Below are 26175 nucleotides of genomic sequence, written 5' to 3'. Positions count from 1 at the left end.
GTGTGTTTTTGTGTGTGTGTTTGCTTTGTTCTTCAAAATGGTTACAGTCTCCTGGCAGGTCAGAGTAGGAAATCAATAGTCTCCAAAATAAGAACCAGAAAAAAGAAAATCTCTTCCTTTATTGAGATTTTCAAAACTTTCAAACATTTTGCTTCTATGACACAAATGCAACTTGAATATTAATCACCACAAATGTCACTTCATGAATGTGTATTGAGCTGTTTGAGCTGATTGGATGCAGTACAGTCATACGACAAAGAAAGAACATAACTCTGCACAGCCAAGGAGCCAATGATCCAAAAGTGGCAACACAAAGCCTGATGTGACCCTCTGGCTCTGTCTGTCCCCGTCCTGTTTAGCTCTGACCGCCATCAGACTGTGGGCAATTGATCGACATGTGTTCCAGACCATAATGATGAGGACTGGTGTCATCAAACATTCCCAGTACACAGACTTCCTGCGCAGGTACACAAACAAACATGCACACTGTCTCACACCCTGGAACAACACGGCTGACCTTTAACTCCTTCTCAGAGTTCCGTCTCTGCTGGTGCTACCTGAAGACATTCTCAGTAAACTGGCGGATGTTCTGGAGGAGGTGAGGTTTGCAGTAGTTTTGACCACAAGCACTCAGATATGTTGTCCAAAAGGCAGTTGACCACACAGCTCCATGCCAAGATGCACTCATTAGTTCTATCTGACATATATGTCATCAAAACACTGTGTTTGCTAATCTGAGACGTGATGTTCATGGGATTGACAGAAACATTTCCCGCCTCTCCTTCAGACTCATTATAGTGATGGTGATTTCCTTATTCGTCAAGGAGCCACTGGAGACACATTCTTCATCATCAGCGAAGGACAGGTGACAACCACCAATGACGAGAGAATAAAAGCTCAGGAATCATAATCAGGTGTAAGGAAGAAAATAATAGCAGAAATTGAACAGAGAGAACAGGTGTGTGATTATTCAATAATGTGTAGGTGTGCAAACAGAGTGAGGGCAGATGACTGTGCAAACACAGACACCAGGAGGAGACACACTTTTTCATTGTCTATTCCCATTAACTCCAATTAAGGGTCACGGGGGGCTGGAGCCTATTCTGGCGGTCATAGAGCGATAGGCGGGGTACATCCTGGACAGGATGCCAATCTATCATGATACACCTAACGGACCATTACGCTGAATGCAGTGTAACGGTCCGTTACCGCTGTTATAACAATATAATACTGGTGAGAACCCTGTATCATAGCCATAATATGTTAAACTAAAACTGGTGAGAGTGAGAGGTTACATAACATAACTGTTGGGAGAGTGTAGTGACATGGACCCACAACAGGGGGCGCAAATGAACGGTCAATAGATGAGTCAAAATATAACAATTTAATGTTGTGAATGTGCACAACGAACATACAGACAATCTCAGAATATCACAACAGTCAATACACAAAGGTGACGTGTGGGCAGGCTCGAGGATAGAAGACGTCTGTCCTGAGGAGAGCCGGAACCACACGATTTCCGCCGCCCCAGAACCTGGTGAATACTGGAGCCGCCAAGTCCCGAATTCCCAGGTGATCACCGTCCCCGACTGTCGGATCTGGTACTGCTGGCGAAGAACAAAGACAGTCAAGTGTGGGTGTGTGTACACCCAGTAACAATAACGGTGGGAATGCCACCTCCACCTCACACTCAGCGCGTTGCAGCAGTCTCAGCTGAAAAGGCGCGCCGTCTTGCACAGCCTCCTCAAAAACGACCGGTTCTCCTGCAAACACTCACAATAAACAGATTTACAAAAGGCTGAGGATATTACCTCCAATGAAGTATGATATCTCAGCAACGAGGTGGAGATGACGTCTGGTCTTTATGGAGTGAGATGATGTTGAGTAGATGGGTGACAGCTGTCAAGAGGTAATGAGCGACAGCTGTCACCCCCGGCTGTGTCCATGGCGGCAGCGCCCTCTCCTGCCTGAAGCCCGCACTTCAGGCAGAGCGCCCACTGGTGGTGGGCCAGCAGTACCTCCTCTTCTGGTGGCCCACACACAACAATAACCCAGAGTACAGTAGAAGAACTGCTGGCACAAACACAGCTGGACTGGATGTTGCGTTTCTTCTTGTGTAGTAGACGAAAACTGTTGTGAAAGTGTAGTGACACGGACCCACAACAGGGGGCGCAAATGAACGGCCAATAGATGAGCCAAAAGGTAACAATTTAATGTTGTGAAATGTGCACAACGAACATACAGATAATCTCAGAATATAATTACAGTCAATCCACAAAGATGACGTGTGGGCAGGCTCGAGGATAGAAGACGTCTGTCCTGAGAAGAGCCGGAACCACACGATTTCCGCCGCCACAGAACCTGGTGAATACTGGAGCCGCCAAGTCCCGAATTCCCAGGTGATCACCGTCCCCGACTGTCGGATCTGGTACTGCTGGCGAGAACAAAGACAGTCAAGTGTGGGTGTGTGTACACCCAGTAACAACAGTGGTGGGAATGCCACCTCCACCTCTCACTCAATAACTGCAGAGTACTGTAGATTCCTCAGGGGAAAAGAGTGCCTTCAACGCTCTCTCAGCTTTCACCGACAGAGGTACCAGTACTCCTGCAAACACTCACAATATACAAATATTGCAATCACAAATGGCTGAGGATATTACCTCCAATGAAGTATGATATCTCGGCAACGAGGTGGAGATGACGTCTGGTCTTTATGGAGTGAGAGGACGTTGAGTAGATGGGTGACAGCTGTCAAGAGGTAATGAGTGACAGCTGTCACCCCCGGCTGTGTCCATGGCGGCAGCGCCCTCTCGTGCCTGAAGCCCGCACTTCAGGCAGGACGCCCTCTGGTGGTGGGCCAGCAGTACCTCCTCTTCTGGCGGCCCACACACAACAGAAAACGAGGAGGGACTTTGTTTATTTTTTTATTTCTTGCAAAACATTTCCGTCTCGTTGTTATTCATTAACGATAACGCACATTTACAGAGTTTTAGTCAGTGTTTTTAGAACATTGGTGCCATCTCGTCATCGTCTCATCTTAGTCATATATATATATATATATATATATATATATGTGTGTGTGTGTGTGTATAAATGAACACTTTGTGTGTAAATGTGTCATCGTGTCAGCTGCAAGTTGCCACTTCAGTGAAATATCAACTACGACATTGTTGCTGTTTCGATGTTTAGTCACTGATTCGCGTCTCCAAATGGTCTCCAACAGCTGTGCCCAGTGAGATAGGAGCCTGACCCAGGTGTCACGTGGGGTTAGATTTTGACATGCAAACCTATCTACTTGCACAATATGGTAGATGTGCAGTGTCACAAGCCATGAGTGATTGTGAGGAGTTGCATCCACACTGCCCCAAACATGCAGTTCACATGCGTTTAGGGTCCCCCAACGTTCCCCTTCTCCTCCGTCTCCAGTCCTTCAGGTTTAGAGCGAGCATGTGTCACTAATGAGTCACTCAGAGTTGTAATGTGTGATCCCCACAGGTGAGCGTCACTCAGCAGGCCTCAGCCAGTGAGGAGCAGATGATGGTGAAGACTCTTTCCAGAGGTGACTGGTTTGGCGAGCAGGCTTTGAAAGGGTGAACCCCAAACACACTTCAATCATATATCATTCAGGAATGACATTCTGTTTGAGAACACAAAGGTTTCTGTTTTCCTGTTCAACAATCTGGATATCAAAATGTTCAAATCAGAAAAAGTTTGGACAGCACACACACACACACACACACACACAAAAAAACAAGAGCAATCACAGATTTCTGACGTCTGCCAATCTGGATCTGGATCACCTCCAAAATTCAGTGGACTCTTCCATGCCCTGATATCTATCTGTGGTGCAGTGGCGGCTTCAGAGATTTGTTTTCTTCAGGTACTGTGGGGGAGCTTGGAATTTTTATGAGTGCACTATGAGATAAGGGCTTGTGTGTCACGACGGCTCTCTGCCACGTTCATGGGCGCACGCACACATCGCCACATTCTGATCTGCACAGTCACTGATGACATGCAGAATGACCAAAATCACACACAAACCGACTGTTCAATACAAATATCCACATGTAGCCTAAAGGGAGCAAATGCCAACGGCAGGCAGAGAGGACATGAATTCACTGATTACCACTGCTTTGAGCAGAACGTAAAAACCAACCAACCAATCAATGAATTTTAGAGCCTTGGTGTCGTTACCAATTTAAGCTGATCTCAGTCAACAGATTCAGCACTTAAACCATATGCAGCCATGTTTCTGAGTGCAGAAACAGAGAATTGATGAAAGCCTGGAGCATAGTCTTGATCCAGGATAATTGTAAAACCTCGTCACTCCGACTCCTCACTCAGCTTCTTAAGTGATGTAACTTGAGAAGACCACAGTGTTGTCTACAAAGTCTTAGTGAGTTTTTTTCTTATTTACCGAAGTACCAAGGCCTCTGGACTCTAAGACCTTATCCAGCATCCAGTCCTGGTTAGGACTGAACTGAGTAGGGGCCAGTACACATCCCTGGCAGACTTCATTCACACAGAAGCCGCCAGAGATCCTGGTCTCCAATCCTGACAGCCACAGTAACAGTTTAAGGTCATGAAGGTGGATCCTAAAATTTCTCAAGATGTCCCAAACTTGAGTCCAGTCTAAACAGAAGAATACATTGCTGGTGCTCCAGTGACAGATCAGCAACACAGTTGCACAGTATCTTGTTGAGAACTTTGCCCAGGACAGAGAGCACTGTAAGACTGCTTTAATTTGTTTTAATCTAGGTGAAAAATTCAGTTTTATCCCATTCACAACTGGAGTCATCTCAAAGTGCAGTACATAGTCCCAATCCATAGTCCCGATCCATAGTCCCTTATAATGAAGTGGAATGGCGTGTGTGTCAGGGCGGGTGCTGGTTTGATGCAAGAAGTAGTAGGAGACCAATGCAGACTCACAGGCATGGTTGGTTTAGATGAATAATTGGCTTTATCTTGAAACCAGGCATTAGGTACGGTACACTGGTAGTCAGACATGGAACCAGAGGTATCAGACATGGTATAGGCTGGGACGTGGTCCATAAACCAGGCCGGGGTCATTCACACGGCGTCGAGGAATATAGCAGGCAAAGCAAAGGCAGAGTCAAAATACAAGCAGAGTTCAGGATACGGCAAGGCGGAGATCGGAGCACAAAAGCAAGGTCAAAACACACAAGAGCAAACTGGACAAGAACGTGAGGCGAGAAAGTGTACAAAGTCAACAATCAGGCCGTGAGCTGTGGAACTGTGAGGGTTTTAAAGAGGAGCAAACTAATCAGGTTGATGTGGCGCAGGTGTGTGGAAGGAGGTGCGGTTTAGTGAACAAAGAAGAGGGAAGAAAGACAAGAAAGTGCGGGAGGGCAAAACAAGCCGGTGCTAAGCAAGATAAGTAGGTGACAAAAAAACTAACTGAATAACCTGACGTGTGCTAGACAAACAATAATGCGTGAGTGAAACCAAAAGGGGCAGAACTAAGAAATACGGTGGCAAGTCTAAAGAGAGAAAAAACAAGGACCTTTGAATTAAACCAAACTAGGGTGAAACAGATACTGGCAGACAAGAGAATACAACAACTGATGAAGGCACAACGATTATGGATTTAACTGCAAATAACCAAAATGCAGAGAATACAGAATAATGCAATAAATAATACAAGATAACTGATAACTGCTCATCAGATTATGTTCCATTTGTTATTCATGGCACCAAAGTTAAAAAAAATAACATGTGACTAGCATATACAATAAATGTGATAAACTCATTATGAAAATAAACTGGCAAGACAACACTAGAATGGAACTGAATCATGACAAAGAAATACAAAGTAACAAAGAGACCAAGTAATAAAGCAAAATGGAACACAGAATATACACATGATGAAAATAATCCACTAATAAAACAAAGCAGGAGGCAAAGGGGATGTAAAGAAAGAAGGAATCAAAGCCTTGAATAGGGCCAAACCATGACAGTACCCCCACCCCAAGGGACCGACACTGGTGGTCCCCAGAAAACCCAGCACACAAGCTGACCATGGGTGGGGGGATGGGGGAACGGCAGGAGGGCAGCGCCTAACACACCGGGAAAACCAAGTGGGGAACTGTATGGCCGTCCGATAGTCCACACATAACCAGGGGGTCGGTCTGGAGGCCTATGCCGGTAGACAGGGAAAGACGGAAGGTGGTGGCCATGCTGCTTAGAGCCCAAGGAGTCACCAGGAGGTGTCACCAACGAACAGCTGGGAACTGTGGCAGAGACAGAGACCAGACGGGGAGCAAGCTCTGAGCTCGGAACAAGGAACTGACAATCAACGGCCTTATTGAGCTGGCAGCGACTGGAACGAGACACAGGAAGATGGAAAGCCATGAGGGACTGATGCAGACGGGACAGCACAGAGTAGGGAGACAGGTTAAGCCAAACACAAATCAACAAAACCCCAATGAAACAAAGGAGGCAACAGAAAAGAAAGACTAATAACTGAAATTGCAGCCAAAAACTGGATGAAAGTAGAACATCAGATCCCAAAATGAAGCTTACGGTAGTGAAAACAAAAAAAAAGACAAACAGAAAACTGGTGACGAAAGTGCTGAAATAGGGAATAAAGAAACCAACAACCAGAAACTCTATAAGAACTAAGTGGAGTAATAGAAGTAAGGAAAAAATGATGCAGGGAGTGAATAAAGCCAGAAAAGTTAACAAGATAGCAAAAAGAGGAAAAAATGGTAATAAACCATGCCCCCGAATACTGCAGGACCCCTTCAAGTTGATTAATATCACTTTGAGCAGATGGAATCAGTTAATCAGTGAAATCACCTGGTGGAGTCAGTGGCTGCAAAGAAAACCTGCACCCTCTTGGCTCTTTCTGGAACAGGTTGCCCACCCCTGGTTTAGATGAATAATTGGCTTTATCTTGAAACCAGGCATTAGGTACGGTACACTGGTAGTCAGACATGGAAGCGGAGGTATTAGACATGGTATAGGCTGGGACGTGGTCCATAAACCAGGCCGGGGTCGTTCACACGGCGTTGAGGAATATAGCAGGCAAAGCAAAGGCAGAGTCAAAATACAAGCAGAGTTCAGGATACGGCAAGGCGGAGATCGGAGCACAAAAGCAAGGTCAAAACACACAAGAGCAAACTGGACAAGAACGTGAGGCGAGAAAGTGTACAAAGTTAACAATCAGGCTGTGAGCTGTGGAACTGTGAGGGTTTTAAAGAGGAGCAAACTAATCAGGTTGATGTGGTGCAGGTGTGTGGAAGGAGGTGCGGTTTAGTGAACAAAGAAGAGGGAAGAAAGGCAGGAGGGCAAAACAAGCTGGTGCTAAGCAAGATAAGTAGGTGACAGAAAAACTAACTGAATAACCTGACGTGTGCTAGACAAACAATAATGCGTGAGTGAAACCAAAAGGGGCAGAACTAAGAAATACGGTGGCAAGTCTAAAGAGAGAAAAAACAAGGACCTTTGAATTAAACCAAACTATGGTGAAACATACCGGCAGACAAGAGAATACAACAACTGATGAAGGCACAACGATTATGGATTGAACTGCAAATAACCAAAACTCAGAGAATACAGAATAATGCAATAAATAATACAAGATAACTGATAACTGCTCATCAGATTATGTTCCATTTGTTATTCATGGCACCAAAGTAAAAAAAACAAAAACATGTGACTAGCATATACAATAAATGTGATAAACTCATTATGAAAATAAACTGGCAAGACAACACTAGAATGGAACTGAATCATGACAAAGAAATACAAAGTGACAAAGAGACCAAGTAATAAAGCAAAATGGAACACAGAATAAACACATGATGAAAATAATCCACTAATAAAACAAAGCAGGAGCCGAAGGGGATGTAAAGAAAGAAGGAATCAAAGCCTTGAACAGGGCCAAACCATGACAGTGTGAATCCAGACCTCAACAGTTTTTAGCAGAAGAACTCAACCCTTTTATTTCCTTTTAATTACATCATTTTCTAATGTTAATTTACTGTCTTAATGTATACAGTATATAAGTTGTTTAGGTTCTTATCATATACACACTATTAATTTGTATATGTCATGGACATGAATGAGCGAAGCTCTTCGGGATCTTATGTCATTTAGGTCCTTCAGACTATATTTTCAGTAAATGATTCTGGGGAGCATTAGCAGAGCTAAAAATCTTCAGCTTCTGGGGCTTTGCGCCCCAACCCCCCCCCCCCCCCAACTACACCCCTCTCAGCCCCCTGCCACCTTAACCATTTTTTTTAATGTAGATGTAAATTCATATTCAGATTTTTCAGCTAGTACAGCTGAAAAATCTCGGGCTGTACAATATGGCCAAATTAGCTTTCAGGACTTTTTTTTAAGAAAAACCTCTTCTACACCACACTGTACTGAAGCTATATTTTATATTTTTAATTAAATTTATACCAAGTTGAAGAGATTTGCTATCAGTTTGAGTTTGAGGAACATACTTTTAGAAATTAGAAAACGGCTGTTTACTCACCAATATAACTAGGAGTCTAAGGTTCAGATGACATGTTCAGATTCAAATTCTGCTCAAACATTTTTCTTCTTTTACTAAGGTGGATCAGAACTCTTTTGTGAGACACAGCACCAGCTGCTGTACAGGAGGGACCTAGCAGTCAATATGTGTCACCAATTTCAGAGTGGCTCTTTTCAACCACACGTGTGGTGCTGTGACATGTCAATCATCTGGGTGGCACATGTGATGTTCAATCAGATTTCAGGGGAGTCCAGTGCAACCCAGCTGCACCCATTTGCACATTTCCTGTTTTACTGTGGGCTCAAAATTTGGCACTTCCTGTTTCAGGCTCAACCTCCCACTGAATTCCCACGAGATCTCATTTATTGTCATCAGTATTATTATTATCATTGCCTGAGTCCATCAGATATGCCCATCAAGTAATGCAAAGACTTTGTATCCATTCATCCATCTGCTCGTCTGTCTCGTCAGGCCCTATTACTGCCACAATCTTCAAATTCACAGGGAACATTCTTGGGACACAGACCTTGGACAAGTGGTGGGGGTGACAGCCAATCAGAGTAGAGCTCCACCATGATGTCAGTGGCTGGTCTCTCTAAAAACACTTTTTTGTGTGTAATTATATGCATGTTTCTCATATGTTACGTAAAGGCTAGCGAGAAATAAACACTTTTAAAACTGAAAACACCATTTTTGGAACCTAAAAACACCTCAGAACTTATTTGCAAGACATTTCATGGAGGTTAGCATGGTGACATCACAGGCTGGTAGCGAGCTGCAAAGACTGGTTCATCACTTGACCCAGCTATCTTAGCTAATTATAGGCCAATCTCCAACCTTCCTTTTCTCTCAAAAATTCTTGAAAGGGTAGTTGTAAAACAGCTAACTGATCATCTGCAGAGGAATGGTCTATTTGAAGAGTTTCAGTCAGGTTTTAGAATTCATCATAGTACAGAAACAGCATTAGTGAAGGTTACAAATGATCTTCTTATGGCCTCAGACAGTGGACTCATCTCTGTGCTTGTTCTGTTAGACCTCAGTGCTGCTTTTGATACTGTTGACCATAAAATTTTATTACAGAGATTAGAGCATGCCATAGGTATTAAAGGCACTGCGCTGCGGTGGTTTGAATCATATTTGTCTAATAGATTACAATTTGTTCATGTAAATGGGGAATCTTCTTCACAGACTAAAGTTAATTATGGAGTTCCACAAGGTTCTGTGCTAGGACCAATTTTATTCACTTTATACATGCTTCCCTTAGGCAGTATTATTAGACGGTATTGCTTAAATTTTCATTGTTACGCAGATGATACCCAGCTTTATCTATCCATGAAGCCAGAGGACACACACCAATTAGCTAAACTGCAGGATTGTCTTACAGACATAAAGACATGGATGACCTCTAATTTCCTGCTTTTAAACTCAGATAAAACTGAAGTTATTGTACTTGGCCCCACAAATCTTAGAAACATGGTGTCTAACCAGATCCTTACTCTGGATGGCATTACCCTGACCTCTAGTAATACTGTGAGAAATCTTGGAGTCATTTTTGATCAGGATATGTCATTCAAAGCGCATATTAAACAAATATGTAGGACTGCTTTTTTGCATTTACGCAATATCTCTAAAATCAGAAAGGTCTTGTCTCAGAGTGATGCTGAAAAACTAATTCATGCATTTATTTCCTCTAGGCTGGACTATTGTAATTTATTATTATCAGGTTGTCCTAAAAGTTCCCTAAAAAGCCTCCAGTTAATTCAAAATGCTGCAGCTAGAGTACTAACGGGGACTAGAAGGAGAGAGCATATCTCACCCATATTGGCCTCTCTTCATTGGCTTCCTGTTAATTCTAGAATAGAATTTAAAATTCTTCTTCTTACTTATAAGGTTTTGAATAATCAGGTCCCATCTCATCTTAGGGACCTCATAGTACCATATCACCCCAATAGAGCGCTTCGCTCTCAGACTGCAGGCTTACTTGTAGTTCCTAGGGTTTGTAAGAGTAGAATGGGAGGCAGAGCCTTCAGCTTTCAGGCTCCTCTCCTGTGGAACCAGCTCCCAATTCAGATCAGGGAGACAGACACCCTCTCTACTTTTAAGATTAGGCTTAAAACTTTCCTTTTTGCTAAAGCTTATAGTTAGGGCTGGATCAGGTGACCCTGAACCATCCCTTAGTTATGCTGCTATAGACGTAGACTGCTGGGGGGTTCCCATGATGCACTGTTTCTTTCTCTTTTTGCTCTGTATGCACCACTCTGCATTTAATCATTAGTGATTGATCTCTGCTCCCCTCCACAGCATGTCTTTTTCCTGGTTCTCTCCCTCAGCCCCAACCAGTCCCAGCAGAAGACTGCCCCTCCCTGAGCCTGGTTCTGCTGGAGGTTTCTTCCTGTTAAAAGGGAGTTTTTCCTTCCCACTGTAGCCAAGTGCTTGCTCACAGGGGGTCGTTTTGACCGTTGGGGTTTTACATAATTATTGTATGGCCTTGCCTTACAATATAAAACGCCTTGGGGCAACTGTTTGTTGTGATTTGGCGCTATATAAAAAAATTGATTGATTGATTGATTGTGTGTAAATATATCCTCTTTGTCATATATTATGTACAAGCTAGTGAGAAATAAACACTTCTAAACAGGTGTGCAGAAAAGGGAGACATAGGGGCCCATGACTGACAGGGGCCCAGAGGGGCCCCAAATACAATTATAATACTGACAAAATAATATGGGGGTGGGGGGGGCTGTAAGATTCCTTTTCATGGGCTCCAAAATCCCTGGCAGCGCCCCTGATTCTAAAACTAAAAACGCTCTTTTTGTAACCTGATAACACTTCTGGAGTCATTTACAATACATTTTGCAGATGTTAGCATGTATGCTAACTTCTGCTACTCTAAGCTAACTTCCTTTATATAATGGCTGAGTGGATCCTTGTCATTTGATTGGTGCTTTGTATATCACATGACATGGATTCATCCCATTTGTGTTGTGTTCCATTTAGAGTGCAAATTTGGTTCCATATGTTTGGTACCATTGCACCCTGCACGCACACACACACACACACACACACACACACACACACACACACACACACACACACACACACACACACACACACACACATGCGCATATACACACGTGTGCACACACACAACGCGCGCGCACAAACAAAACAAATCCACTGCACTGTAAGCCATCTGGAGGCTGTTAGCAGGAAGTTAGAATGAAAAACTGGACTAATTTCTCTTCTTTTTCTTTTTTTTTTTTTTTGGCTACACTGAGAAAATACACAGTCCTTTTTTGGTAGTACATGTGCACACAAACATGTCCATTTTGTGTGAGCGTGCACACAAGCGAGATGATTTGATTGAGCTGACAGTGCTAGTTCTTGTAACACACACACACACACACACAAAATCCACTCCGCTGTAAGCCATCTGGAAGCATGAAAGGCTGAAAAGCTGACGTGATTTTTGGCTGGACTGAGGAACTACACAGTCTTTTTTTTTTAATGGAAGTCCAAAGTCAGTGCACAGCATCACTGGCCTACACGTCACAATTTGGACTTTAGCAGCAGTGGAACACCAAACTCTAGTCCCTTTTCTGTTGTTTATAAATGACAAGGATCTATTTTAGCCGTTCTATAAAACAAATAATGAATGTTTTTACACTGTTTCAATGGAATAAATATTTAATTTGGTGAAAGCAGCTTTCACCTCATGAAATATTCGTACCATTGAACTCATAAACATTCATTATTTGTATAATGTAGTTAAATTTGTCTCAATAATACCTGCAAATTCACAGAGGTTAATCTACAAATATTCCTTGATTTGCACAACTTTCGCTCTTGTCAAAAGCGCATGTAAACGCACACGCAAGGCCTCCTGCAGACGCCATTAAAATGTAAATATTGTTTTTGATTGACTGATTAATAGAGGGGCTTTGTTAAACATGTACAAATTGTCCGTAAGACAATAGGATCTTAATAATAAATTAAATAACTGCAAATTATAAAGAACACAAAGCTCATACAGCTGGGGGTATTTTAGCATTGTGTTATATTTTTATTTTATTTTTACAACTATTTCATGTCATTTGATTTTTAAATGCACCACAATGGAAATAAGTGTTTTCACTTTCTTGTGTCAACCATGTATTTTTAACATATTTACAATTATATTCTGAACTTACATTGAACTTACTGAATAAAAACATGCATGCAAGCTTTTAATATATAGATGATTTACTGGCCCCTGTTGCAATGATATGTGTGAGTCCATGTAATGTAATTATCAATGCCTATTGTTCAGTATTGTTTGGTAATATCCCTAATTTCTCCAAAAATATTAGTCTTAGCAGCTTTCTATTTTGGCGGCATTCATCCTTGACCCAAAATACATAAACATAAATGGTAAATGTCAGCTCTCCCCAATTTGTCCGTGATCGAAGTTATACACATGCAGAGCTTTTTGTCTTTTCTGCATTCTGGCACAAGTGCTTTTATTTTTACACATCCACAAACAGAGATGGCGGTGGAAGACATCAAATGCAGTACACTTCTCACTCATGGTAACGGCAACATGACACTTGACTAAGCTAACTAAACCAATTGAACAACAAAAACACAATAAAGAAATAACACTATCACTGTTGAACTAACAAACCACAATAACAACATTTAAAGCCCAGAACTCCCATGGTGCATTGCAGCACCATGTTTGATAATATTGCTAATTTCTCCAAAAATATTTGTCCTATCAACTTTCTGTTTTTGCAGCATTCATCCTGCATTCATCACTCAAAATACTGTACATAAGCATACCAAATGGGAAATGTCATTTCTCTTCAGTTTGTCCATGAACAGCGCCACAACACCATACAAACACACGCACACACACGGAGGCCACTTGGCTTTTATAATCCAGATTTAATAAATATAAATGACCACTTCATATTATTCGACCATTATAGATCAGAGGGAATCCTGTTCCTCTCACTTCCATCCCATCAGAGGCTTCCCTTGTCATCTGCTTCAGATTAATTTTCCTCAAACTTGTCATCTGATCACCACATATGACACTGCCATGTCTTCTCTGATATTGCTGGAAGTGTCTGTCTCATAAGAGCTTTCAGACACGGACAAAATAATGGCCCCTTCACACATAGTGCAAAATTTGGATGAAAACAATGAAACAGTGCAAAACAGTTTGAAAATTACAGCATGAAACATTGGGCAGGCATGAGAGTTTGTGCACGTGCCGGTGTCTTTTGGGCAGGAACACACAGTGCCACCTGCGGCACATTGCACCACTTATGTGGAGGAAACATTAAAAAAACTAGCCAGTACCTGTGCGGACCACATCGCACCACTTAAGTGGAAAAAAATCGACTTCAAATCCAAAAGTTCTTGTAACATTAGCTAAAACACAAAGTGACAATACTTTAGACACATTTTCTGCTTTGAACTTTTGCAGTTTTTCAACACAGTTGTTGCAGAACATTACACACAGTTTCCTACATTAGACAGTGAACTCAAACATAAAATACCGTATCACTGGGAAAACACTTAGTAAAAATGCAAAACACATTAGAAATTAATTAGAAATACATATGAACACATGTGAAAACACTCACACAGAAAACTCACCACCAATCAGTCTGACCTTTGGCACCACAAACACAGCTCAGATGACAGACTGGCAAATCTGTAATCATGGAGGCAGTAAGACCCAGAGAAAGAGGACAAGAAAGACAAAGACAGATATGTGGACAAGGACAAAGAAGAGCAAGAGGGAGAAATGTTTCAGATGAAATTCAAGCAACGTTGGTGGACCATGTGATCAACCACGGCCTCACACTGAGGGAAGCTGCACTTGAAAATGAGAAACATTGACGTAACAATTTGCATATATCTTTTGTTTTGTTATTTCAGTGTAGTTATTTTCTTAATGCCATAAGACTTCTCTAGTTATGTAAGTTGAAATAACTTTGCGTAGTGAAGTTACAGTAAAATAACGTACAGTAAGAAAATCTAATCAAATTGTTACATCACTTTTTCTCATTGAGACAAGGGTTCATTTTTTAATGTGGAGAAACGGTCCACTCAAACCTCAGCCGCCACACAGTGGGTGTCGTACTGTCAAGTAGAGTATCACTCTGATGTACCATGTATGTAAACTACAGTACTGTAAACACCTGTTTTCATTGTTTTGACCTGTGCAGTACTCTGTCTTTCTTTAGGTATTTGTACGAAATGTCTATTTCTCTGTAAAGAAAAACAAATACATAAAACAAACACAAAAACAGGGAAATAACACTTTTGTTGATAACTACTGTAACTTTCAGCTCATTGGAGAAAAAGTACATAAAAATATTTTGACCTGAGTGTTTTGTGTAAAACACATCAGTGTGTTGCTGTTGATTTGAAAGTGTTTCTAAATGATGCGTGTGTGTATCATTTTGTTGCTAGAATGACATTTTTGAAGAGATTGTTAGGTTTTGATTGTTGGGTTTCATTTTGACGGAGCTGTGAGGAGTTTTACAACACGTGTTGTCTTTTTTTGCTTGTGTGTAGAGTTTTGACACAGCGAGCCAAATTTTGAAATGTGAAAAAAATGAGCAAAATTATTACAGGCAAAAACTGTAATAGTTTTTTTCACAGACCAAAACACACACAATCACAAAATAATATTTATTAGGGACAAAAAAAAAAAAAACTTCAGGTACACTTTAATGTTTAGTTTCTCTCTCACACACACACACACACACACACACACACACACACACACACACACACACACACACACACACACACACTGACATGGTTTGTTTGTCTCCTTTGCAGTGAGGATGTGCGCACAGCCAGTGTCACAGCTGTGGGTGATGTCACGTGTCTGGTCATCGACAGAGAGTGAGACATTCTCTCCATCTTTTCAAATCGACCCCTTTAACGAGGACCGTTCCGCTGCTGACCGGTGACTTTGTGTGTTTTGTCTCCGTATCGATGCTGCAGGACTTTCAAACAGCTGATTGGAGGACTGAATGATGTCAGCAACAAGCAGTGTGACAGCGATGACCTCAAAGCAAAGTGAGATCACCTTTATGACATCACTCATTATGGATCTGCCTTTTGATGTACTGGGGGGACAGTGCACACACATACACACACACACACACACACACACACACACACGCACGTTCCCGTCTTTCTCTCTGCAGGCTGCAGGCGGAGGCGAGTTTTTTCTCCAAAGTGTCGCTCAGTGACCTGCGTGTGATCTGCACTCTGGGGATGGGAGGCTTCAGCCGAGTGGAGCTCGTGAGTGAACACCAGGAAACGTCTCATGAACTGATGACGGTGATGATGTGTGTCTGTGTGTGTGAGACTGTTTTTCTTCTTTTTCTGTGTGTGTGTGTGTGTGTGTGTGTGTGTGTGCGTTTGTGATTTCAGGTGCAATTAAAGAGTGAACCAAATCGCTCCTTTGCCTTAAAAGTCTTAAAGAAACGTCACATCTTGGACACCAGCCAGCAGGGTCACATCCTGTCAGAGCGCCGCATCATGATGGAGGCTCACAGCAACTTCATTGTCAGGTCAGAGGTCATCAGCAGGACTTTCTTCCCCTGTCCATATCCAGTGTATCTGTCTGCAGCTGCTTCTGCCTCGTCCACCTTTTGTTGTGTCATTTAAACTTGGCTTGTGTCGGCGTCCAAATAAAGTCTTCTTAAGAGTTTCAGAAGCTCTGAGATGTTTGAAATTAAAGCACACATCAGGTGCTGGACCATCAGAAACCTTCAGGATGTGTCAGTCGACTTCGTCCCCCTGCACTCCGCCCATGCAAGTGCACCGGGGTGTTGTCAGTGGCGTGTGTGTCGTTTGGTCTAAGATCAAGAAAAACGACACCTTTTTTGTGTATCTTAGCAACCAAGATCCTAGGAGGATGATCACATATGGATAAGCTTGATATTTGTAAGCAGCTGTAAATGAAGACCAACGCCAACGTCCTAAACACATCTCCCCCAGCTCCTCTGGGGAAACCCCAAGGCATTCCCAAACCAGCCGAGAGATGTAGTCCCTCCAGCGTGTCCTGGGTCTTCCCCAGGGGCTACTCCCAATGGGACGCACCCGGAACACCTCTCCAGCGAGGTGTCCAGGAGGCATCCAGAAAAGATGCCCGAGCCACCTCAACTGACTCTTTTTGATGTGGAGGAGCAGCGGCTCGACTCCGAGCTCCTCCCGAGTAACCGAGCTCCTCACCCTATCTCTAAGGGAGCGCCCAGCCACCCTGCGGAGGAAACTTGGAAACACCGAGGAGCTTTCTAACCACCTCGGTGACTTCGGCCTGAGTAATGGATGAGTCCGCCTCTGAGTCCCCAGTCTCTGCTTCCTCTTCGGAAGACGTGACGATGGGATTGAGGAGATCCTCAAAGTACTCCTTCCACCGCCCAACAACATCCCCAGTCAGGGTCAACAGCTCCCCACCCGCACCGTAAACAGTGCTGGTGGAGAGCTGCTTCCGCCTCCTGAGGCGTCGGACGGTTTGCCAGAATCTCTTCGAGGCCAACCGATAGTCCTCCTCCATGGCCTCCCCGAACTCCTCCCAGACCCGAGTTTTTGCCTCTGCGACCACACGGGCTGTGGCACGCTTGGCCTGCCAATACCTGTCAGCTGCCTCTGGGGTCCCACCTACCAACAAAGATAAGTAGGACTCCTTCTTCAGCTTGACGGCATCCCTTACTTCCGGTGTCCACCACCGGGTTCGGGGATTGCCGCCACGACAGGCACCAGAGACCTTGCGACTACAGCTACGAGCGGCCGCATCGACAATGGAGGTGGAGAACATGGTCCACTTGGACTCCATGTCTCCAACCTCCCCCGGGATCTGGGAGAAGCTCTCCCGGAGGTGGGAGTTGAAGACCTCGCTGACAGAGGGTTCCGCCAGTCGTTCCCAGCAGACTCTCAAGATACGTTTGGGCCTGCCAGGTCTGACCGGCTTCCTCCCCTCCCAGCAGATCCAACTCACTACCAGGTGGTGATCGGTCGACAGCTCTGCCCCTCTCTTCACTCGAGTGTCCGAGACACGTGGCCGAAGGTCAGATGATATGACTACAAAGTCTGTCATCGACCTCCGGCTCAGGGTATCCTGGTGCCACGTGCACTTATGGACACCCTTGTGCTTGAACATGGTGTTCGTGATGGACAAACTGTGACTAGTACAGAAGTCCAACAACTGAATACCACTTGGGTTCAGATTGAGGAGGCCGTGCTTCCCGATCACCCCCCTCCAGGTCTCACTGTCGCCGCCCACGTGGGCGTTGAAATCCCCAGGAGAACAATGGAGTCCCCAGTTGGAGCGCTATCTAGTACCCAGGGACTCCAGGAAGGTCGGGTACTCTGCACTGCTGCTCGGCCCGTAGGCCGAGACAACGGTGAGAGACCTGTCCCAGACCCGAAGGCGTAGGGACGCGACCCTCTTGTTCACCGGAGTGAACTCCAACACATGGCGACTGAGCTGGAGAGCAATAAGCAATGCGACCCCAGCTCTCTGCCTCTCCCCATGGGCAATGCCAGAAAAATGAAGCGTTCAGCCCCTCTCCAGTAGTTGGGTACCAGAGCCCAAGCTGTGCATGGAGGTGAGCCCGACTATCTCTAGTCGGTATCTCTCAACCTCCCGCACAAGCTCAGGCTCCTTCCCCCCCAGCGAGGTGACATTCCATGTCCCAACAGCCAGGGGCTGTGAGCATGGACCGGGCCGCTGGGCCACCCGCCCTCGACCGCCACCCAATCCTCTCTGCACTCGACCCCCATGGTCCCCTCTGCAAGTGGTGAACCCACAGGAGGGCGGGCCTACGTCGCTCTTTCGGGCTGAGCCCGGCCGGGCCCCATGGGCTAAGGCCCGACCACCAGGCGCTCGCGCTAGCCCCAACCCCGGGCCTGGCTCCAGGGTGGGGCCCTGGCTCCGCCATACCGGGCGACGTCTCGGTCCTTGATTTTTTTACTGGTCATGGAGGTTCTGAACTGCCCTTAGTCTGACCCGTCACCTAGGACCTGTTTGCCTTGGGAGACCCTACAGGGAGCACAAAGCCCCCAACAACATAGCTCCTAGGATCATCTGGGTACGCAAACTCCCCCACCACGATAAGGTGGCAGCTAGAGGGGGAGCAATATAAATGTACAAAATGTACAATATAAATGTACAACTAAATATACATCTTTTTTTTTGATGATGTGTGACATTACCACATGACTTCATTATGAACTAATTTAGACCAACCTATCACACACACACACACACACACACACACACACACACACACACACACACACACACACACACACACACACACACACACACGCACACAACATGCATCAGTGGTGGGCACAGCTAGCTTTGATAACTGCTAATCCACTAACTGGAAAGTTATCTTCTATAAGGCTAAACTGATCAATCGCTAAAAATATTTTGTGGAAGTTACAGCTAACCGCTAACTTTTAGCGGTTAGCTTTTAGTCGGCTACTGACAAGTCTGTTTCGAGTTTAAGCACCTCTGTCAGGATTTGGACTTTGTGTGGTATGTGTTCTCTTTTATTTCTATTTTGTTTGTATTTGTGATCTGTCTGTCCTCTTGTTCTGTCTTTCTGCGTGGGTTTTCTCTGTCCTGCTCTTTCTTGTCTCTCTCTTGGTTCTTGGTGGTGGGCATTTCTCTCTGTCTGGCCACACCCTGGCTCTGGAGGTTTACCCTCACACCTGTTCTTGATTTGTAGCTCATCACCTGGGTGCTGTTTAAGCATCACAGTTTGCTCTTGTCCCTCGCCAGAGCGATGTGCCTTGTACCTTCCTTCCAGCTCAGTTCATGTGCTTTTGCCTCGCCATCGTTGTCTCATCGTGTTTTTTGACTACCTGCATGTGTACCTCAACCACGCCTAAGCCTGATGGTTTTTGTACTGTTGCTGTTCTTGGACTGCTTTTCTGTGTACTGACTCCATCAAACGATTCCAGTAAATGCTTTAAATCTACTGAGCTGTGTTCCTGCATCTTGCATTTGTGTCCTGCCGGTTTGCCAGTCAAACCTGATAGATCAATCTGGCCAACAATGGATGCAGCAGACGCTTTCCAGCTGGCGGTACGCCACCACAGCCTGCAGCTAGCTCAACAGGAGGACCAGTTTGCCACGCTGAACTCTGGGATTAGAAAACTAGCTAAGTGGCAAGACTCCATCATGGCCTCCATGAGCTCTCAAATGGAGCAACTACTGTCTACCATGAAGCGTCAGGCTACGATCGACACGGTTCCTGCCGCCACACCACTTCTGGGACTGTCAGCAGCCCCGCCGGCTTCCATACTTGTCTCTGATGTTTGTAACCAACTCTCTTGGCCTGAGCGTTTTTCCAGAGAGTCAGGGGACGCTAAGCCGTTTATTATCAAATCAAATCAATTTTATTTATATAGTGCCAAATCACAACAAACAGTTGCCCCAAGGCGCTTTATATTGGAAGGCAAAGCCATACAATAATTACAGAAAAACCCCAACGGTCAAAACGATCCCCTATGAGCAAGCACTTGGCAACAGTGGGAAGGAAAAACTCCCTTTTAACAGGAAGAAACCTCCAGCAGAACCAGGCTCAGGGAGGGGCAGTCTTCTGCTGGGACTGGTTGGGGCTGAGGGGAGAGAATCAGGAAAAAGACATGCTGTGGAAGAGAGCAGAGATCAATCACCAATGATTAACAGCAGAGTGGTGCATACAGAGCAAAAAGAGGTGAATAAAAAGAAACACTGGGTGCATCATGGGAAACCCCCCAGCAGTCTAAGTCTATAGCAGCATAACTAAGGGATTGTTCAGGGTCACCTGATCCAGCCCTAACTATAAGCTTTAGCAAAAAGGAAAGTTTTAAGCCTAATCTTAAAAGTAGAGAGGGTGTCTGTCTCCCTAATCCGAATTAGGAGCTGGTTCCACAGGAGAGGAGCCTGAAAGCTGAAGGCTCTGCCTCCCATTCTACTCTTACAAACCCTAGGAACTACAAGTAAGCCAATGAAGAGAGGCCAATATGGGTGAAATATGCTCTCTCCTTCTAGTCCTTGTCAGTACTCTAGCTGCAGCATTTTGAATTAACTGAAGGCTTTTCAGGGATCTTTTAGGACAACCTGATAATAATGAATTACAGTAGTCCAGCCAAGAAGAAATAAATGCATGAATTAGCTTTTCAGCATCACTCTGAGACAAGACCTTTCTAATTTTAGAGATATTGAAAAATGCAAAAAAGCAGTCCTACATATTTGCTTAATATGCACATTGAAGGACATATCCTGATCAAAAATGACTCCAGGATTTCTCACAGTATTACTGGAGGTCAGGGTAATGCTATCCAGAGTAAGGATGTGGTTAGACACCATGTTTCTAAGATTTGTGGGGCCAAGTACAATAACTTCAGTTTTATCTGAATTTAAAAGCAGGAAATTAGAGGTCATCCATGTCTTTATGTCTGAAAGACATTCCTGCAGTTGAACTAATTGGTGTGTGTCCTCTGGCTTCATGGATAGATAAAGCTGGGTATCATCTGCGTAACAATGAAAATTTAAGCAATGCTTTCTAATAACACTGCCTAAGGGAAGCATGTATAAAGTGAATAAAATTGGTCCTAGCACAGAACCTTGTGGAACTCCATAATTAACCTTAGTCTGTGAAGAAGACTCGCCATTTACATGAACAAATTGTAATCTAAATATGATTCAAACCACTGCAGCGCAGTGCCTTTAATACCTATGGCATGCTCTAATCTCTGTAAGGTTGGAGATTGGCCTATAATTAGCTAAGATAGCTGGGTCAAGTGATGGCTTTTTAAGTAATGGTTTATGGTATGGTTAGTAATGGTTTTGACCCAGCTATCTTAGCTAATTATAGGCCAATCTCCAACCTTCCTTTTCTCTCAAAAATTCTTGAAAGGGTAGTTGTAAAACAGCTAACTGATCATCTGCAGAGGAATGGTGTATTTGAAGAGTTTCAGTCAGGTTTCAGAATTCATCATAGTACAGAAACAGCATTAGTGAAGGTTACAAATGATCTTCTTATGGCCTCAGACAGTGGACTCATCTCTGTGCTTGTCCTGTTAGACCTCAGTGCTGCTTTTGATACTGTTGACCATAAAATTTTATTACAGAGATTAGAGCATGCCATAGGTATTAAAGGCATCAGGTTGTCCTTAAAGTTCCTGTTGTGATTTGGCGCTATATAAATAAAATTGATTTGATTTGATTTGATTTAATTACTGCCACCTTAAAAGCCTGTGGTACATAGCCAACTAATAAAGATAGATTGATCATATTTAAGATCGAAGCATTTACTAATGGTAGGGCTTCCTTGAACAGCCTGTTAGGAATGGGGTCTAATAGACATGTTGATGGTTTGGAGGACGTAACTAATGAAAATAACTCAGACAGAACAATCAGAGAGAAAGAGTCTAGCCAAATACCAGCATTACTGAAGGCAGCCGAACATAAAGATATGTCTTTGGGATGGTTATGAATAATTTTTTCTCTAATAGTTAAAATTTTATTTGCAAAGAAAGTCATGAAGTCATTACTAGTTAAAGTTAAAGGAATACTCGGCTCAATAGAGCTCTGACTCTTTGTCAGCCTGGCTACAGTGCTGAAAAGCAACCTGGGGTTGTTCTTATTTTCTTCAATTAGTGATGAATAGTAAGATGTCCTAGCTTTACGGAGGGCTTTTTTTTATAGAGCAACACTCTTTTTCCAGGCTAAATGAAGATCTTCTAAATTAGTGAGATGCCATTTCCTCTCCAACTTACGGGTTATCTGCTTTAAGCTGCGAGTTTGTGGGTTATACCACGGAGTCAAGCATTTCTGATTTAAGGCTCTCTTTTTCAAAGGAGCTACAGCATCAAAAGTTGTGCTCAATGAGGATGTAAAGCTATTGACGAGATAATCTATCTCACTCACAGAGTTTAGGTAGCTACTCTGCACTGTGTTGGTATATGGCATTGAAGAACATAACAAAGAAGGAATCATATCCTTAAACCTTGTTACAGCGCTTTCAGAAAGACTTCTACTGCAATGAAACTTATTCCCCACTGCTGGTTAAAGTAAATGTAAATGTTATTAAGAAATGATCAGACAACAGGGGGTTTTCAGGGAATACTATTAAGTCTTCAATTTCTATGCCATATGTCAGAACAAGATCTAAAGTGCGGTTAAAATGGTTGGTGGGCTCATTTACATTTTGAGCGAAACCAGCTGAATCTAATAATAGATTAAATGCAGTGTTTAGGCTGTCATTCTCAGCATCTATGTGGATGTTAAAATCACCCACTATAATTATCTTATCTGAGCTAAGCAATAAGTCAGACAAAAGGTCTGAAAATTCACAGAGAAACTCACAGTAACAACCAGGTGGATGATAGATAACAACAAATAAAACTGGTTTTTGGGACTTCCAATTTGGATGGACAAGACTAAGAGTCAAGCTTTCAAATGAATTAAAGCTCTGTCTGGGTCTTTGATTAATTAATAAGCTGGAATGGAAGATTGCTGCTAATCCTCCCCCTCAGCCCGTGCTACGAGCATTCTGACACTTAGTGTGACTCGGGGGTGTTGACTCATTTAAACTAACATAATCACCCTGCTGTAACCAGGTTTCTGTAAGGCAGAATACGAGGTATGTCAATAAAGTATAGGTCCTTTTTATTTTTTTCAAAAACTATATGGATTTCATTCATATGTTTTTACATCAGACATGCTTGAACCTTCGTGCGCATGCGTGAGTTTTTTAATTTTTCGAACCGTGTCCACTTCGATGTGTCTCACAGGTTTAGAAAACATTTTGATCAAACAAAGCGCCAGTCTCTCAGCAACTTCTCAGACAAAGGAATTCCGACGAGGGGCTGGATGACTCCTCCCACAAGGAGTGCTCACAGGCGAATGACGTCACCGACAGGCGTGGAAAAACTCACGCATGCGCACGAGGGTTTAAGCATGTCTGACGTAAAAACATATGAATGAAATCCATATAGTTTTTGAAAAAAATAAAAAGGACCTATACTTTATTGACAGACCTCGTAAATCAATATGTTGATCAATTATTATATAATTTACTAACAGGGACTTAGAAGAGAGAGATCTAATGTTTAATAGACCACATTTAACTGTTTTAGTCTGTGGTGCAGTTGAAGGTGCTATATTATTTTTTCTTTTTGAATTTTTATGCTTAAATAGATTTTTACTGGTTATTGGTGGTTTAGGAGCAGGCACTGTCTCTACGGGGATGGGGTTTTGGGGGGATGGCAGGGGGAGAGAAGCTGCAGAGAGGTGTGTAAGACTACAACTCTGCTTCCTGGTCCCAACCCTGGATAAATCGTGACGATTTGGAGGGTTTAATAAAATTCGCCAGATTTCTAGAGATGAGAGCTGCTCCATCCAAAGTGGGATGGATGCCGTCTCTCCTAACAAGACCAGGTTTTCCCCAGAAACTTTGCCAATTATCTATGAAGTCCACCTCATTTTTTGGACACCACTCAGACAGCCAGCAATTCAGGGAGAACATGTTGTGAAAGTGTAGGTGCACGGACCCACAACAGGGGGCGCAATGAACGGACAATGGAGAAAAGTAAAGAATAAGTTTTACTGTTGTGAGAAGAACACAACTAATACAACAATTAACAATTTGGAGGCGTAAGCCGAAATCTGCTGGTGTCATGTGGGCAGGCTCGAAGGTAGGAGACGTCCGTCCTAGTCGAACCGGAACCACCCAGATCTCCTCTGCCACCGAAACCCAGAAGTACTGGAACCGCCAAGTCCCGAATTCCCAGGTGGCCACTGCCTTCGCTCGTCGGATCCGGTACTGCTGGCGGAAAAGAGCACAAACACACAGGTAGGGATGCGACCGCACCCAGTAGACGGAGAGGAGCAAAGCCGCCTCCACCTCTTGTCACACTTAAGCAGGAAAGGTGAGTACTTATCCAAACACTTGGCCTTCAGTAGTCCGCTGTCCTGAAAGGGTTATCAAATATTGTCAAAAACACAGAATATGCTGCTGAGGTGATTACCTTAAACTCAAGGCGATATCTCGGCACTGAGGTGGAGACGCCGTCCTGCTGATATACCTCCGTGCTGAGTGGAGTCAGCTGTGTCCAGTAATGGGTGACAGCTGTCATCCTGGCTGCTCTCATCCGGCGGCAGCGCCCTCTGGTGCCTGGAGCCCGCACTCCAGGCAGGGCGCCCTCTGGTGGTGGTGGGCCAGCAGTACCTCCTCTTCAGCGGCCCACACAACAGGACCCCCCCCTCAACGGGCGCCTCCTGGCACACGACCGGGCTTGTCCGGATGGCGACGGTAGAAGTCGGCCAGGAGGGCCGGGTCCAGGATGAAGCTCTTCTTCACCCAGGAGCGTTCTTCGGGGCCGTACCCCTCCCAGTCCACCAGGTACTGAAAACCCCTTCCCATTCGACGGACGTCGAGGAGCCGGCGCACGGTCCAAGCCGGTTCCCCGTCGATGATCCGGGCAGGAGGTGGTGCCGGACCCGGGGTGCAGAGGGGTGAGGTGTGATGGGGTTTTATCCGGGAGACGTGAAAAACTGGGTGAATCCGCAGCGAGGCCGGAAGCTGTAGCCTCACTGCGGCGGGATTGATGACTTTGAGGACCTTGAAGGGACCGATGTACCGTTCTTGGAGCTTGGGGGAGTCCACTTGAAGGGGAATGTCCTTGGTGGACAACCATACTTCCTGCCCGGGGCGATATGTGGGGGCCGGGGCCCGCCGCCGGTCTGCATGTTTCTTCGCCCTCGTCCGGGCCCTCAACAAAGCAGAGCGGGCGGCACGCCACACCCGACGGCACTTCCGTAGGTGGGCCTGGACCGAGGGCACACCGACCTCTCCCTCGACCACCGGAAACAAGGGGGGCTGATACCCCAAGCACACCTCAAACGGGGAGAGGCCGGTGGCTGATGACACTTGGCTGTTGTGGGCGTACTCGATCCAGGCCAGGTGGGTACTCCAGGCCGTCGGGTGCGCGGCTGTCACACAGCGTAGTGTCTGCTCCAATTCTTGGTTGGCCCGCTCTGCTTGCCCGTTGGTCTGGGGGTGATACCCGGACGAAAGGCTGACCGTGGCCCCCAGTTCCCGGCAGAAGCTCCTCCAAACGTGTGAGGTGAACTGGGGACCGCGATCGGAGACGATGTCTGATGGTATCCCATGCAGACGGACGACGTGGTGGACCAGGAGGTCCGCTGTCTCCTGGGCCGTTGGGAGCTTCGGGAGGGCCACGAAGTGGGTCGCCTTGGAGAAACGGTCCACTATCGTGAAGACGACGGTGTTTCCCTGGGACGGCGGGAGACCCGTGACAAAGTCCAGGCCGATATGGGACCAGGGGCGATGAGGCACGGGCAGTGGCTGTAGCTGCCCTGAGATCTTTCTATGGTCGGCCTTGCCCCTGGCGCAGGTGGTACAGGCCTGGACGTAGTCCCGGACGTCGGCCTCCAGGGATGCCCACCAGAAGCGTTGCCGGACGACTGTCACGGTCCTTCGCACCCCAGGGTGACAGGAGAGTTTAGAACCGTGACAGAAGTCCAGGACTGCAGCCCTAGCTTCTGGTGGGACGTATAGTCTGTTCTTTGGTCCGTTCCCGGGGTCCGGGTCACGGGTCAGGGCCTCCCGGACGGTCTTCTCCAC

The 26175-nt window shown here is 45.0% G+C and overlaps 1 protein-coding gene across 1 annotated transcript in view; it reads left to right on the top strand.

Moving 5' to 3' along the window:
- Positions 1-359: 359 nt before the first annotated feature.
- The window catches only part of LOC117505956 (cGMP-dependent protein kinase 1-like), a gene marked incomplete at its 5' end in the record, with an annotated part of 94350 nt that continues 68534 nt past the window's right edge, over positions 360-26175 (top strand). Inside the window, 8 exons of the mRNA XM_034165496.1 lie at positions 360-465; positions 535-598; positions 788-865; positions 3496-3590; positions 15350-15415; positions 15518-15592; positions 15724-15820; positions 15953-16092. Coding sequence (XP_034021387.1) covers positions 360-465; positions 535-598; positions 788-865; positions 3496-3590; positions 15350-15415; positions 15518-15592; positions 15724-15820; positions 15953-16092 — 721 coding nt within the window. The remainder of the gene's footprint in view (positions 466-534; positions 599-787; positions 866-3495; positions 3591-15349; positions 15416-15517; positions 15593-15723; positions 15821-15952; positions 16093-26175) is intronic.

Source organism: Thalassophryne amazonica, unplaced genomic scaffold (assembly GCF_902500255.1).
Source record: "Thalassophryne amazonica unplaced genomic scaffold, fThaAma1.1, whole genome shotgun sequence".
Classification (NCBI taxonomy): Eukaryota; Metazoa; Chordata; class Actinopteri; order Batrachoidiformes; family Batrachoididae; genus Thalassophryne; species Thalassophryne amazonica.
The sequence above is the reverse complement of the archived record's forward strand: the minus strand, read 5'-3'. Positions and strand labels throughout refer to the sequence as shown.